The sequence below is a fragment of the Amphimedon queenslandica genome, unplaced genomic scaffold, assembly GCF_000090795.2.
Source record: "Amphimedon queenslandica unplaced genomic scaffold, v1.1 AMPQUscaffold_13496, whole genome shotgun sequence".
NCBI classification, from domain to species: domain Eukaryota; kingdom Metazoa; phylum Porifera; class Demospongiae; order Haplosclerida; family Niphatidae; genus Amphimedon; species Amphimedon queenslandica.
The window spans coordinates 273,528-287,435 of NW_003546268.1; the positions used below are offsets into that span (position 1 = coordinate 273,528).

General features: G+C 36.4%; 1 protein-coding gene across 1 annotated transcript in view; it reads right to left on the reverse strand.

The window, feature by feature from the left end:
* Positions 1-8,963: 8,963 nt before the first annotated feature.
* Positions 8,964-13,908, reverse strand: part of LOC100638842 (U5 small nuclear ribonucleoprotein 200 kDa helicase-like) — a 14,350-nt gene continuing 9,405 nt past the window's right edge. The window contains exon 23 of the mRNA XM_019993359.1: positions 8,964-9,139. Within this exon, the coding sequence (XP_019848918.1) occupies positions 8,964-9,139 (176 nt within the window). The remainder of the gene's footprint in view (positions 9,140-13,908) is intronic.

Below are 13,908 nucleotides of genomic sequence, written 5' to 3' on the forward strand. Positions count from 1 at the left end.
TCTCTTCATTACTCCAGTTCATTTTGTAAAAAAGTGATGCATTTGTTTTTACATGACTATAACTCCTGGGAGTCCAGAAAGTATAAAAATATGGAGAAGGTATTGAGGGACAATTACACATTCTAGAGGAAAAAGCACAAGTGAAAAATTGTGAGAGTGTCATGTAGTTGTGGGATGTGGCACTTGGACATTTTTGAGCAGCTGAGCTCTACATATAAATTTTAATTAGAGGTCGACAATTATACCAAACTGATTGATACTTCATCAATACAAACCAATGTTCAACTTCTTAAAAAGGGCTGTTCCATAATAAAACCACTTAAGTAAATAAATAATTCATTAGCATTAACCAGCAGTAATAACTAGCAGTAAATAATGAAAACATCTGTTGCTACACTAGAGATGAACTGGTTCCTTGTCATTGAATGTGGCATCAACTTCAAAAGCTAGTAATAAGTCCAGCTTGGGTGCAGTGCACTATACTACATCCAATGATATAACTGCCAAGAGTGCAAGATGAATGGGTAAAAAGTAAAATCATAGTGGACAACAGCTGGAGTCACTTCTCCTAATCAAGGGATGCAGGTAGAAATTTGCTTGACTCCTAATTCATGCAAATTATATATTTCATTTACAAAAAAATTTAATCAAAAATGATGTTCATTATAGATTTGCTGGCACTAAATGCATGACTTCAAATTCAATATGCTGCAACACGAGCTCTTTTATTTTATATTTGCCTAAATTTAGCACTATATAGTTATAACCTTTCTTTATTCATTATTACAGTTCCATTAAAATAATTGTTTTTTTTATGAGGCCAATGCAGCAACAGAGTCTCGCTGAAGTTTATATTTCAATATAAATTATGTTCTGCCATCTAAATGTATCATTATTATTTTGATTTTCATTGCTATTTCAGGCGAAGAAGAGTTCAACGCTTAGGCTCGCCATTCAGAAAAGCCCTAACTATCTTAAGTTTGTTAACGAACAATGAGCAACAAACCTGTTAGGCAGATAGAATCTGTTCTTTAGTTGCTGCCATCAGAAAGAGTGAAAATTATTTGCAATTTATTTACAAACCAATAGAAGGCAAGCCTATTTATGTGATTGGCAGTATTGACCAAGTCCTTGGAGGGAGGCTCGAGATGATGGGAAAATAAAAAAATTTTTATGAAAAATATCAGAAGTTTGTTAATGAACCCTTGGTGCCATTATCAGAGAAAGGCTGGAAGATGATCAATTCAAATCGTGGCTTCAAAGCCAGTATTACCATTACCCAATCCCTAGGCTATGGTCACAGACTGTAGGTGACAGTTGCCAGTCTGGTTTTAAAAAACTCGCAAGTAAAAAATCGCATAGGTGTCATGCAATTACGGGGCAGGCTGCTGCAAATTTCCTTATAGTGCTAGTAATAGTGTGGAAATTTGTAGTCATTATGTGTGGACATCGTAGAAAAGTTGGGTATCACACTACAGACATTGCTCCAACCATGTCAAAAAAAAACTTTGTAGGGCTTTATGATGATGCCTTGCAAATAACATGATCACTTGCTTTACTGCAGATCCTATGACTTGGCTACAAGAAACTCTTTGATTGTTAGGCTGTAATTATCTGATGATACCAAGAGAAAACAACACAACACTTGATCTTTTGACACTTGAGCCCCATTTGATCTTTGACTCAAGAGATATGAAGCATATACTAGAGATTCAGCCCAAAATTTATTCTAATCTCAAAGTGCCTTCAAAGCTTAGCATCTAGTAAAACGACAATACCTTCTCTGACTGTGAGCCTTGTTACAAAATGAGAGCACAATTTCTGGAATTGGAAGAAAACAAGCTCCTTCCTTTGTCAACTTTGCTAGACCCCAGGTTTAAGAAATTGGCCTTTGCTGATAAAGACATAAAAGAGAGAGATGCTAAAATTCTTGTTTCTGAGGCTTCAGTTGTACAAGGTAACATCGGGCAACAAGTTCCAAAAGATCAATGGCCCTAAGAAACATGACTAAGAAGTTGTCATATCTGCTCCTTTTCTTGGAGTGTTACGTATTTATTATGGTAAATTTTAGTGCCAAAGTTTGATGTTTTTGCTAATTTTACCTGTTTCAATAAAAACTTTTTACTTACAATTGAGGTTAACTTGATTTTGAATGGTGGGCATTAATTTGTTTTAGGAGCTGGAGGAAGAGGACACTTCTGTGTTGTCTTCTTTGGTTTCACTAATAAGTATAAGTAATGAATATAATAATACTTATAGTTACAGGACAATGGCCTAGGGATTGCTTCAGAAGATAGGATAGATGTAGGCAATAAATTTATCTACAAGATCCAGAACAGGATCTATGATCATGCACTTCTAGACTTGTAGTGGGGATAGCTCTAACCTTACCATTAAGTCAACTATGCTGGTTACAGTTTATAGTTTATACATGAGAGTGTCAAAGAGGGAGAAGCAGAGAGTCAGCTCTTTCATCAGAAAACACTCACTAACCATGCATCCTTTACACTCCAGCTGCTGGTTATTCATCAACACAATGTAGTCATGGCACTAAAACCTCAAGAATATGCACAACTATAATACATTCAGTTACACAGGTCTAAGGTTGCGCTGCACAGCAGCAAATTAGTAATTACTTATGTAGGACTACTTTTATATAAACAATCTCTGGTGTTTGTAGCATTCCAGGGTGGTTCATGGCGCTGCTACACCAGAAGTGTCAGTGATTTAGAGGATCGTTTGAAATTATGGAACTGGTGCATTATCATTACAAATTGATTTATCAATTCACAAGTGTCTCTAAAGTAGGTGACATATTTTCTCAGATGTCTCTACAATCATAGTAAGCACAAACTGAATAAAATTATTTAGAGCTGTTAGTAGGTGGATATTGGCATTTGGTAGGAAAGTTCTTCTAAGCATCCCAGCAAAGGTTTTGCTTACCCACTATGCTAAAAATCTGAAGTCTTAATTGAAAAGAATCAATGAGGTATATTATTTTCAGACTACAAAAGTTGATGGAATTTGTAAAGCTCATAATGCTCACAAAATAAAAACTCACGACTGCTCCTGCAAGCAAAGAAAATCAAAGCTGTACTAAGCTGAGGAAATTTTAGACAAAAATCAGTAGTTGTACCATATGGCTGGCAAAGGTGGAGCATCAGTAAATTTAATTAAATTTTTTAATTTAGGAATTCCATTAAAGTCATTAAAATTTCATTTGAAGATTTTTAATGCTGTAAAGACATCAAATAGATCCTTGAAAAGAGAAGCCAGTGACAATTGGGGTATTTGACAAGTAGGAGGCTGGTTGGAGTCAATATGATTCACCACAGCTTACTCATTAATTGGACAATACTTGGTTTCTCTATAAGACGATGAGAGGTTTAAGTTAGTTACTATTTGAACATATTGTATAATTAGCCATGGCCTTGTCTTTTGTGTAACTTTTACACTGATTCTGAAGTACAGACTATCATCTTTAAGATACTGATGATAAGTACTAAGATTATGCTTCCACTGTTATACAGGCATTTTGCAATGAATGTGGATACTGGCGTTTGGCAGCTAAGTTCTTCTAAGCATGCTAGCAAGTGCTTTGCTTAGCTGTAAGAAACCACTAAGACAACACTCTAAAGTCTTAATTGAAAAGAATTAATGATGCATATTTTCAGACTACAAAAAAGTTGATCGAATTTATAAAGCCCCTAGTGCCCATATACCATATATACAATGAAAGCTGCCTGTTGAAGAGCCTGTGCCATTAATATTAAATAATAGTTACAGGGTGAATCTCACGCATAGTTATCACCACTGGATTGCTTTCTTTTCTAACCTGATAATGTAGCCATGCCACCCAAATATCGCCCAGCACTAATTTTCATTGCTATTTTAGGTAATTATGGATAACAAACAATCATAGCTACTTCAAATTAAAAAGAGCAAAAACTATATTAATTTTTTGAACAATCCTTTGGATGAGAAGCCAATGACATCAATAGGAGGTATTGGGCAAGTCCTAGGAGGCCAGTTGGGGTCGATAGATTTCAAGACAGCATATTCCTTAATATAAAACGGCATATTCCTTTGTGGGTCGATGCTTATATAGTCATGAAAAAATAATGTGAGCAAGAGAACCCCCACTTCTTTAATGTTGGGTTTATTATATATAGGCAACTAAATCTAACTGATCATTTGGTGAAACCAAAATTTCGTTACCAAATTATATCCAGAAAAGATTCAATCCAAAAACAACTACATTGTATACTTCATTAAGATGCAAAATAATCATATGTACAATACATAGAAAGTGGATTTTTGAATTATCTCATCATTTCTTTTATTATGAAGTTTGCAATGTTTAGATGAAAATGATAAAATTATCTCCATAAACTGAAAGTTTATCGGAGATGTTGAGTAAAAAGTGTGTACATTCATTTGCTCATTTCAATAAAACATAGTAGAGATTGATTGTGAGTTGAATAGTATGGCAGTCAAGATGAGGGGCTATATATTGAATGATCAATAAATATCAAATAGAGCACTTCATGGACAATGCAGAGAAGCACATCAAATGGCAGCTAAAGAACCTTGTGGTGGACACTCTTGTTCTGATTCATTCCTTGTTACAGGCACTACAAGAATGGCTATTCATATTAAACATTCTACTAGACAAAGAAATTTGATGTACAATACATTATAACAACATACATCATCTACAGCCCCAGCATCTGTCACCAAGGCTCTGAGACAAAGAATCAGAGGCAATCAGTGAGGTAATTTAACTTCATTAGAATGAGATTCATGTTTTATGTAATATTTAGATATTTGTAAGGTACTACTACTACAATTAAATTTGGCAGAAAAAGATGAACAAGCCAAGACATTAACCAAGGCACATATCCTTTCTTAGAATCCATTTTTTCATTGATGCCATGAAAAAGAGTGAAAATTATTTGAAATTCATCCAAAAACCAATACAAGGCAAGCCTATTTATGTCATTGGCAGTATCAGCCAAGTCATAGGAGGGAGGCTTGAGATGATGGGCTTTCATTTTAGGCTGCGAAGAGCCTGCAATTCATTCAGTCGACAAAAAAGAGTGAAAAATATCAGAAGTTCGTTAAGGAACCCCTAGGCGAAAAATAAATAACAATCATAGGGGGAATTGGCCCCATTATTGGAAATAGATTAGAGGCCTTGGGCTACAGATTCAATTACAATCTCATTGGCCGCTACCCCGTCTTAAACAAGAATGACGATCATTTTAAATCTTGGATACAGTGTCATAATTATCATTAGCCAATCCCTAGGCTATGGTCACAGTACTGTACATGACTGTTGTCAGTCTGGTTAAAAAAAAACTCGAAAGTGAAAAATCGCATAGGTGTCATGCAATTACGGGGCAGGCTGCTGCAAATTTCCTTATAGTGCCAGTAGTAGTGTGGAAATTTGCAGTCATTATGCGTAGACATCATAACAAACTTGGGTATCACTCTACAGACATTGCTCCAACCAATGTATTCGTGAAAAAAAATGATATTAGGGAGCCTTTTGGGATGCAGTTTGTATTCGATATGGGTGGCATCCTCCCAATTTCCCCTCCTCTTGTGTGTGTGGACATGCATTTTCTATTGATCATGCTCTTTCTTGTACTTATGGTGGGTTTCATACGTTGAGACACAATAATGCACGTGATCTGTTGGTGTCACTATTAAAGGATGTGTGCCCTAATGTTTGTCGCAAACCATCATTGCAACCTTTGTCTGGGGAGCGTTTTCTTCATAGATCTGCCTGTACAGAGGATAATGCTCGTTTAGATATAGCCGTGGAGGAATTTTGGGGGTATCAGGGCAGGAAGTCCTTTTTTGACGTGAGGGTCTTTAACCCTCTTACTCCCACGTACAGGGGTCAGTCCTTGGCCAGTTGCTACAAAAGAAATGAGGAGGATAAGAAGAGGAAGTACGACGAAAGGGTGCATGAAGTGGAGCATGGATGCTTTGCTCCCCTGGTCTTCTCTGCTGCAGGTGGCTTTGCACCAATATCTGGTGCCTTTATAAAACGTTTAGCCTTACTGCATGCTGAGAGACTAGGGAAGCAGTATAATACGCTTCTTTACTTCATGAGGTGTGAGATCTCCTTCTCCCTTCTTCAGTCCACAATAAGATGCTTGAGAGGTTCTCGTTCCTCATACTCTAGACCACTATCTCTTCCCTGTCTGGAGGACATGTCTCGTATCATCTCTGATGCTAGGCTTTCTATTTACGTAAACTACTATATACCCGCTATTATTAATATTATTGTTATTATATTAGCATTATTACTATTGTACTATGCGTTTAGTTCTTCTGTTGCATTATTATTAGGTTAATGTTTATCATTTTGCTCCTTTGTGTAACTTAATGTGTTACTGCATCTTTTAATATGAGATTTGAGGGTAATGACCCAATTTAATAGACAGGCACAATCACTTGCTTTACTGCAGATCTTTGACTTGGCTAAAGGAGACTACCTTTGACTGTTAGGCAGTAATGATCTGATGATAGTAAGAGAAAACAACACAGCACTTGTGGGAGTAGTAAAAATCCTTGTTCCATTTGAATCTTTGACTCAAGAGATATCAAGCAAGTGCTACACATCCTGATTAAGGACTATTCCAATCTCAAAGTACCTCCAACACTTAGCATTTAGCATAGTCGGTTTCAGCTGAGAAGAAACGGAAGTAAATCAATATTTTCGTCATTAAAACGTCACGTGTAGCCCCACCCAAACATGGCTGCAATCTGCAAGCTCTGTCATTCTTCGAGCGTTTCTTCTCCTTTAACTTACTTTACTATCTATTGTACCTCTACAGTGGTTGCTGCTACCTCCATCTATCCTTTTCTTGTTTTTGGTGCCAGTTTTTAGCTGGTATAGAGCTCGGAATACGGGTGAATCAATGAGTGTACTGGCAATGAAGAACAACTAAGATTGAGAAGGCTATGGAGTGATATAGCAAGAATTATCCTCAAGAGAAAGCTCCTGGTTGAATATTAGTAGGTCTAGAGAGCTTGATATGTTTTGTTTTATTTTTAAAATTAAAAACATTATTTTTTGACTAAATGTAATGAGATGCAAATGATATCCATCGGAGTGACGCACACAATTCGTCATGGCGGCTCCTTTCATCTCAAGCGGAAGAACCCATTGAGAACCTTCCAGAGTACCTAGAAACTCAAAAATTGGTAAGGATTTTTGGAAGAACCCGTTATGCAGCTATATCAAATTTCAATTTGCTAGCATTAGTGACAAAAAAGTTATAAGGGGTGGTGGTGGTTTCTTCTCAACTGAAACCGACTATACAAGAAAACACATTGAGCCCAGAGGCAGCAAGGTGTGTTACAGCCAGCCACTTTACTTTTTGATCCAGATGATTTAAAAAATGCTGAAAAGTTAAATATACAAATAATTGATAACAGCATGGTTTGTACTGCTAATGCCCAAGCTGCTCTAGAGAAATTGGCACTATACCAAGTAACCATTTTTAAATGCTTTGTGCATCAAGTATTTAGCACTGCCAACTGATAGCTTGATTTATGCTGCTCCTACTTTAACGAAAGGGCATCCCACAATAGCTTTCCCTTGCTGGGGTCACTCATCAAGGACATCTTTGTGCAATCTTCTGAATAGCAGATCAGCATTGTTGCTAAAAATTTCAGCACTTCTGGAAGCGTGTTATATTTTAAGGCAAAAGTGAAGCCATCTTAACGACTGAACAACACTCATGAAGCTTGGGTTGCTATGAATAAGAAAGGTGAAATTATCACAGGACATTGCACTTGCATGGCTGGGTAGGATTATTTACATTAAGGACAAAATTTAGATAAAAGGACAAACAAGCTCTCATGTGACAGAAATTCTTTTTAAAGTTGAAGCCTGTTCACGCTTCAGCATAACAAAAATGTCACACACATGACCTTGTTTGTGAGACCAGACTTTCACAAAAAGTGTAAGGTGTCATTTCATATCATGCATTATCAATATTGTCAATTATATAGGTAGATTCATCTCCTGCAGCTATGAAGTTCTCATTTACGTCAAAGGATGGTACGAACTAAACATAGAATCGTAAGTGATTAGAAAGAGCTAGTATGATGCAGATCACTTAATAATATTATTAATGATTAATAAGATAATCAATAGGCTCATGTATAATGAAAAATGGTTTTTAGCATACATGTACATAATAGACATGCAATACTTAACCCTTGAATTACAGTTAATTATTATCATTCCAGGCCAGGTATACAATTAAATTAGAGAAGAAATAGTGAGGAAGAGAAAATGGTAACTTTAATAAGATAACAACAACAACAATGAGCCATAGCATGCATTTCCATGTCCATGCTCCTTTAAGTGGAGTATGTCCGTATCTGCCATACCATCTCCTCTCCTTCCATATTGATCATAATCATCACCAACGACACTTCTCTATTCAAAATGAAGTTTTTTGATCAACACTGGCATGATTTTCCCGCAAGATTATGTTCATCTCTATTATTACAATAATTATATGTACATTTGTAACAGGTAACATTAGATGGTGAGCTAGGTATTGATTCTGGTGGTTTAAAGAAAGAGTTTTGGACATTGTTATTTCAAGAAATATTAAAAAGATATTTTGAAGGAAATAAAAGCATCTACTATATAAGACAGAAGTTAAATGTGCATCTAATCTCTATCTAATTTGCATTTATAATGCTGCAGGATTCATAACCTACATGTGAAACTCTAGCTTTCATCCCTCCAGTTTGATTGCGTTGGGCTTAAGACTTTTTAATCTTTGCTATGTGGACTCAGTCCACCCTTATCATCACTGGCTTCCCTTCATAAATTACAATGGTAACCTAAGGTTTACCATCAGCTACAGAGTAACTCAGCCAATGCACCAGCAACAAGGAATCAGAGGAAATCAGCTTGGCCCTTCCTAATTCTCATGAGCACCAAGTGGACAATAAGCTCCCCTTCCCCTCTCATCTGGTTCACGTCTCCTCATACTAGGTGATGGCTTGTTTTGTCTCCAGTTATCAGTCTCTGATCTCCTCCAGTTGTCTTCCCTTCTGCTTGTAATACATGTAGCTGAGCCTGCTAGCAGGACAGACACTGGTAGCAATCACATGTCAAATAATGTATAAAAGATGCTATAAGTCTTCTTTTGTGTCATAAGTAAAGTTGCTGTTTCTAAATGAAGATGGTTTGATAGTAATGAGTCATTTCACTATTTGATGAAGTTTTTATAGTACTTGATACTTTTGCCATTATTGGTATGTTTCTCAAATAGTGTTTGAAATTGTAATGGTAAGTAAAGACTGATACTTACATGCATTTAAAACGTATCTATATATAGCGTGCAGCTTACTTTAAGAATCAAGCTGCCAATGATCACAACTGGAAAGCACTCCTGCTATTCAATGAGCAAATCGTAAGGCAATTAAGGAGGATGAACAGGCTTTTTGTTAGCAAAGCAGTACCAAAACTACTAAAAAACAGTAATATGAATTCCCAAAACCTAATAAGGTTTTTTCCTCAGTTACCAAACCTAATATTAATAGTCTTGGTTGCACAAACATTACAATGCCAGCACAAGACAACAGATAGAAGTGCTGATTTATGTGAAGGGATGGTGTAAAACAAACAACTATCATGGGGGAATTGGCCCTGCAATAAGAAAAAGATTTGCAGCCTTTGGTTATAAATTCGCATAGCACAATAGCAATAGCAAAGGAACAGCAAGTGCTGAGGAAGAGCCAGATAAGTATCTATGGAGTACAGTCTCGACTATCTCTGGATGGGCAGGGCATGTACCATATAGGATTTTAATTTGTGAGAGTTTCATGTTGGCAATAGTTGTTCATAATTAAAATCACAAATCCTTAATGCACATGGTCAGCATTGCATGTGTGAACAAATTGCCACATGCAATTTTGTAATGAAGTGCCACCAACAATATGGCATTTATCAATTAGGCAATCATTACACGTATTTATATCAAAAAATAATTTACCATTTCCGCATTAGACATTCATGCATTATAAAAAAAGTTGCAAGTAAAAAATTGCATTTGTCGTGTGTGGACATCGTAACAAAGTTGGGTATCACTCTACAGACATTGCTCTAACCATGTCAAAAAAAACTTTGCAGGTTTTATGATAATGCCTTGCAATTAACATGATCACTTGTTTTACTGCAGCTCCTATGACTTGGCTACAAGAAACTATCTTTGACTGTTAGGCTGTAATTATCTGATGATACCAAGAGAAAACAACACAGCACTTGAGAGGGTGGCAAAATCCTTGCCCCATTTGAATCGTTGACTCAAGAGATATCAAGCAAATACTACACAAAATTATTCCAATCTCAAAGTGCCTTTAACGATTAGCATCTAGCAAAACGACAACACATTCTCTGACTGTGAGCCTTTTACAAAATGAGAGCATAATTTCAGGAATTGAAAGAAAACTAGCTCCTTCCTTTGTCAACTTTGCTAGACCCCAGGTTTAAGAAATTAGCCTTTGCTGATAAAGACACAGAAGAGAGAGATGCTAAAATTCTTGTTTCTGAGGTGTACCAGGTAATATTGGGTAACAAGTTCCAGTAGATCAACCTCCATTCTGACGAGTCATAGCCTAAAGCTCTGTCTGTGCCAGGTGTTTTATGAACAGGTTGCTCAAACCAATACATCAGCCTACACCGAACTTTAACAGCTTAAGAGATCTCTTGTTATTCCAAGATCTGATTTTCCTCTAAAGTGGTGGAAGGAAACACTCATGTTTAGTGTCTATCCAATAATATTTCCAAGTGATAGGAATACCTATGCACAGTGGCTACCACTGTTCCATCTGAAAGAATGCTTAACAAGGATGAAGAGCTCACTTTAATGAGGAAAATATGCTCAAAGCTAAAAACATGGATATAATGCTCTCCTCAACAAGAACTGGTCACAAACCAATTGCCCTATCATGTTAAACATGAAAATCATAATGCCCAGTATCAGGATACATCCATAAGTATCTTGTGAAATCCAATTTTATAAAGATTTAAAGTAAATGAAAGGCATGCCACATAATTCAAATCGCTTATCACTACTGTACCTGTACCTATTCAGTGACCTTGGGTCCATCCAACTACATTAAAAAGATTCTTGTATCATGAGTGATCTCAACTCTTGAGTGGTGGGTGGAGTGCCTAATACCATGTGATAGCAATACGCCAATTTTAATTACGTGTTCATCACTCATGTGTGCAGCTGATGCAATACAAAAATTCATTAAGATATGATAGCTACAGTCATTTTCATTAAATGTGTTTGGTGCTATGTACACATGTTCAAATGGCAACATACAGTACTGGTCAGCAATAAGTTGACACGTTTCACGTTGAGTTTGCTATAATTTGTATATGACATGTACATTATAATATGAATTAACACACAAGGAGTATACAAAGTACATGTATGTGTACATTAGTGTGGCTTGGGTATATAAGAAGAGATCCTTTTTGAGAAATTCAAGAATTTTACAAGTGAAAGGATGGCCCTAAGAAACATGACTAAGACGTTGTCATATCTGCTCCTTTTCTTGGAGGACAATGGCCTAGGGATTGCTTCAGAGGATAGGATAGGTAGCAAGGATGTAGGCAATGAATGTATCTACAAGATCCAGAAGAGGATCTATGATTATAGAGTTATAGGCAAATGCAAGCTATGTATATTGCCTATTACAAATCTATACTACAATAATTGCTTGCTAATAGGTAATGAGAAGGAAATGGAAGAGCTGGAAGACAGTTAAAATTAAGGATATTCCATCAGAAATAGCCAATGTACATGTACCTTTAGAAGAAGCTACCCCCAAACACAAGTGATGACACTCCTGAGGTTACATGTAGCATAAGATCTACTTGTACGTCAAAGAAGAGGACCATTACCCCATCTAAGACTAAGGTATGTAATAAGAAGAGAAAAACACTTGTAAATAACATTTTAAATTGTTTTGCATAAATTTTCTACATCTTTTTCTACATCTATGTACATGTATATATAGGCTGAAGAGTTTCCAATCATTGATACACTTGCTCCTCCTAGCACTACAGTTACATGTAGTAGCATTGCTATATCTCCTAAAGCTCCTACTACAGTTGATGTATCTTTTCCACCAGTTGACATTATGATCCTCTAAAAATGATTTAACAAGATTGCTGGTGTCTTTAGAATCATTGTCTTGCTCAAAACAGTATTCATCATCAGAAAAATGGCTAGTAATAAATGGCAGAAGTCCTTTTTCTATCACTGTGCATAAATTTCAAGCATTCAAAATTCCCTTAAATATGACCAGTGTTGTTGATAGGCCTTGGTTTCATCTTCTCAGCTCATTTTGTTTTCTAAAGCAGACACGAACATGTCTATCCAACTCTGCAGAGCACTCATCTGTGAATACAACGTTATCAAACTGACAGTTCTCAGTACCAGCTCATTTTGTTTTCTAAAGCAGACACAAACATGTCTATCCAACTCTGCAGAGCACTCATCTGTGAATACAACGTTATCAAACTGACAGTTCTCAGTACCGGCACCATTCCAATCTTTTCTGCTTATTGACCTCCCTTACTAATTGGCAGTATTTAGGGCAGGTAGACCTCCATTCAAGACTCTATCTTCCTCTTCTTATTGTTCTAACAGACACTGAGAGCTAAGGACACTTCTCAATAAATTCATTTCTTATGATTCTTGACATCAATTCATCATTTTCTTGAGTTCTACGATCAATAAACCTCAGATGCTCTTCACTAAGTATCCTTTTTTGCTTCTTGGGAAGATCACCTATATTACCTGTTGCTACATACATTTTAAGCAACTTATAAGCTCCATCTTGATATACATGTAGCAATGTTTTCCTCCAAGAGCCTATTTTTTATTGACTTAACAGTGTATCCAAGAGTTCTGAAAAGAACTATTCTCCTTCTAGTTTCCACTAAAACTCTTGCCATTTTGAAATCTGACAAATCAAAACTCAAGAAAGAGTAAACTAGTTTAAACTAATTGGAAACTAACATTCGCCATGCGCAAACGTTACCACAAACAAACATGACTTGTGTAAACTCAAACGTCTTGTGGAGGCTTAAATTATCAATGTTTAATTAGGTTTATTACATTCACTATATGAGTTTACTCTAGTTCAGCAATCGTTTGTAAACTTATTGCTGACCAGTGCTGTAGTAAGTGAAAGCAGATGCTATTTTGATTCTCTATCGGCTGATATGTGGGCTACAGTCATTTTAATTAAATGCATGGGTTTTTGTTCTGTGTATGTTCAAAAATGGCAACATACAATGTAGCAGATGCTATTTGGATTCTCTATTGACTCTCCTAAGGAAATTCGGAATTTCATTTACAAATGTATGCAAACCCAACACACAACCATTTCATTTAGGTCACAATAAACACGCCCACCAAGACACGCCTGCAGCATTAGCCATTACAAAAACAATGACAACACGTCATGAAATATTGCATTACTTTAAATCAATCAACGTGCCAAGAGTAGATAATTATTTAGGGAGAGTGTCTAACTGCCTTGTAGTAGGTGAAACATCACTACTAGTTTTAATTGATGAGAGACAACAAGAGTGAGTGTGCCTAGCCGCCTACTAGACACAAATGTAGAAGAACAGCCCAGGAGACTTTAGATTGATACTAAAGTGTGAATTGCAGAGACTCCACAACAGCCAGGAAACCTTGTTGAGTAAACCCAACAGCCATTTTTCCCTTCTTCAGCCACACCCAGTATGTGCAAATGGCCAAAAACGCACAAGAAAGACTATGTGGACTAACACAGTGATGCTTCAGCTGCTACTGTATAAGTCGTTTTTTCGAG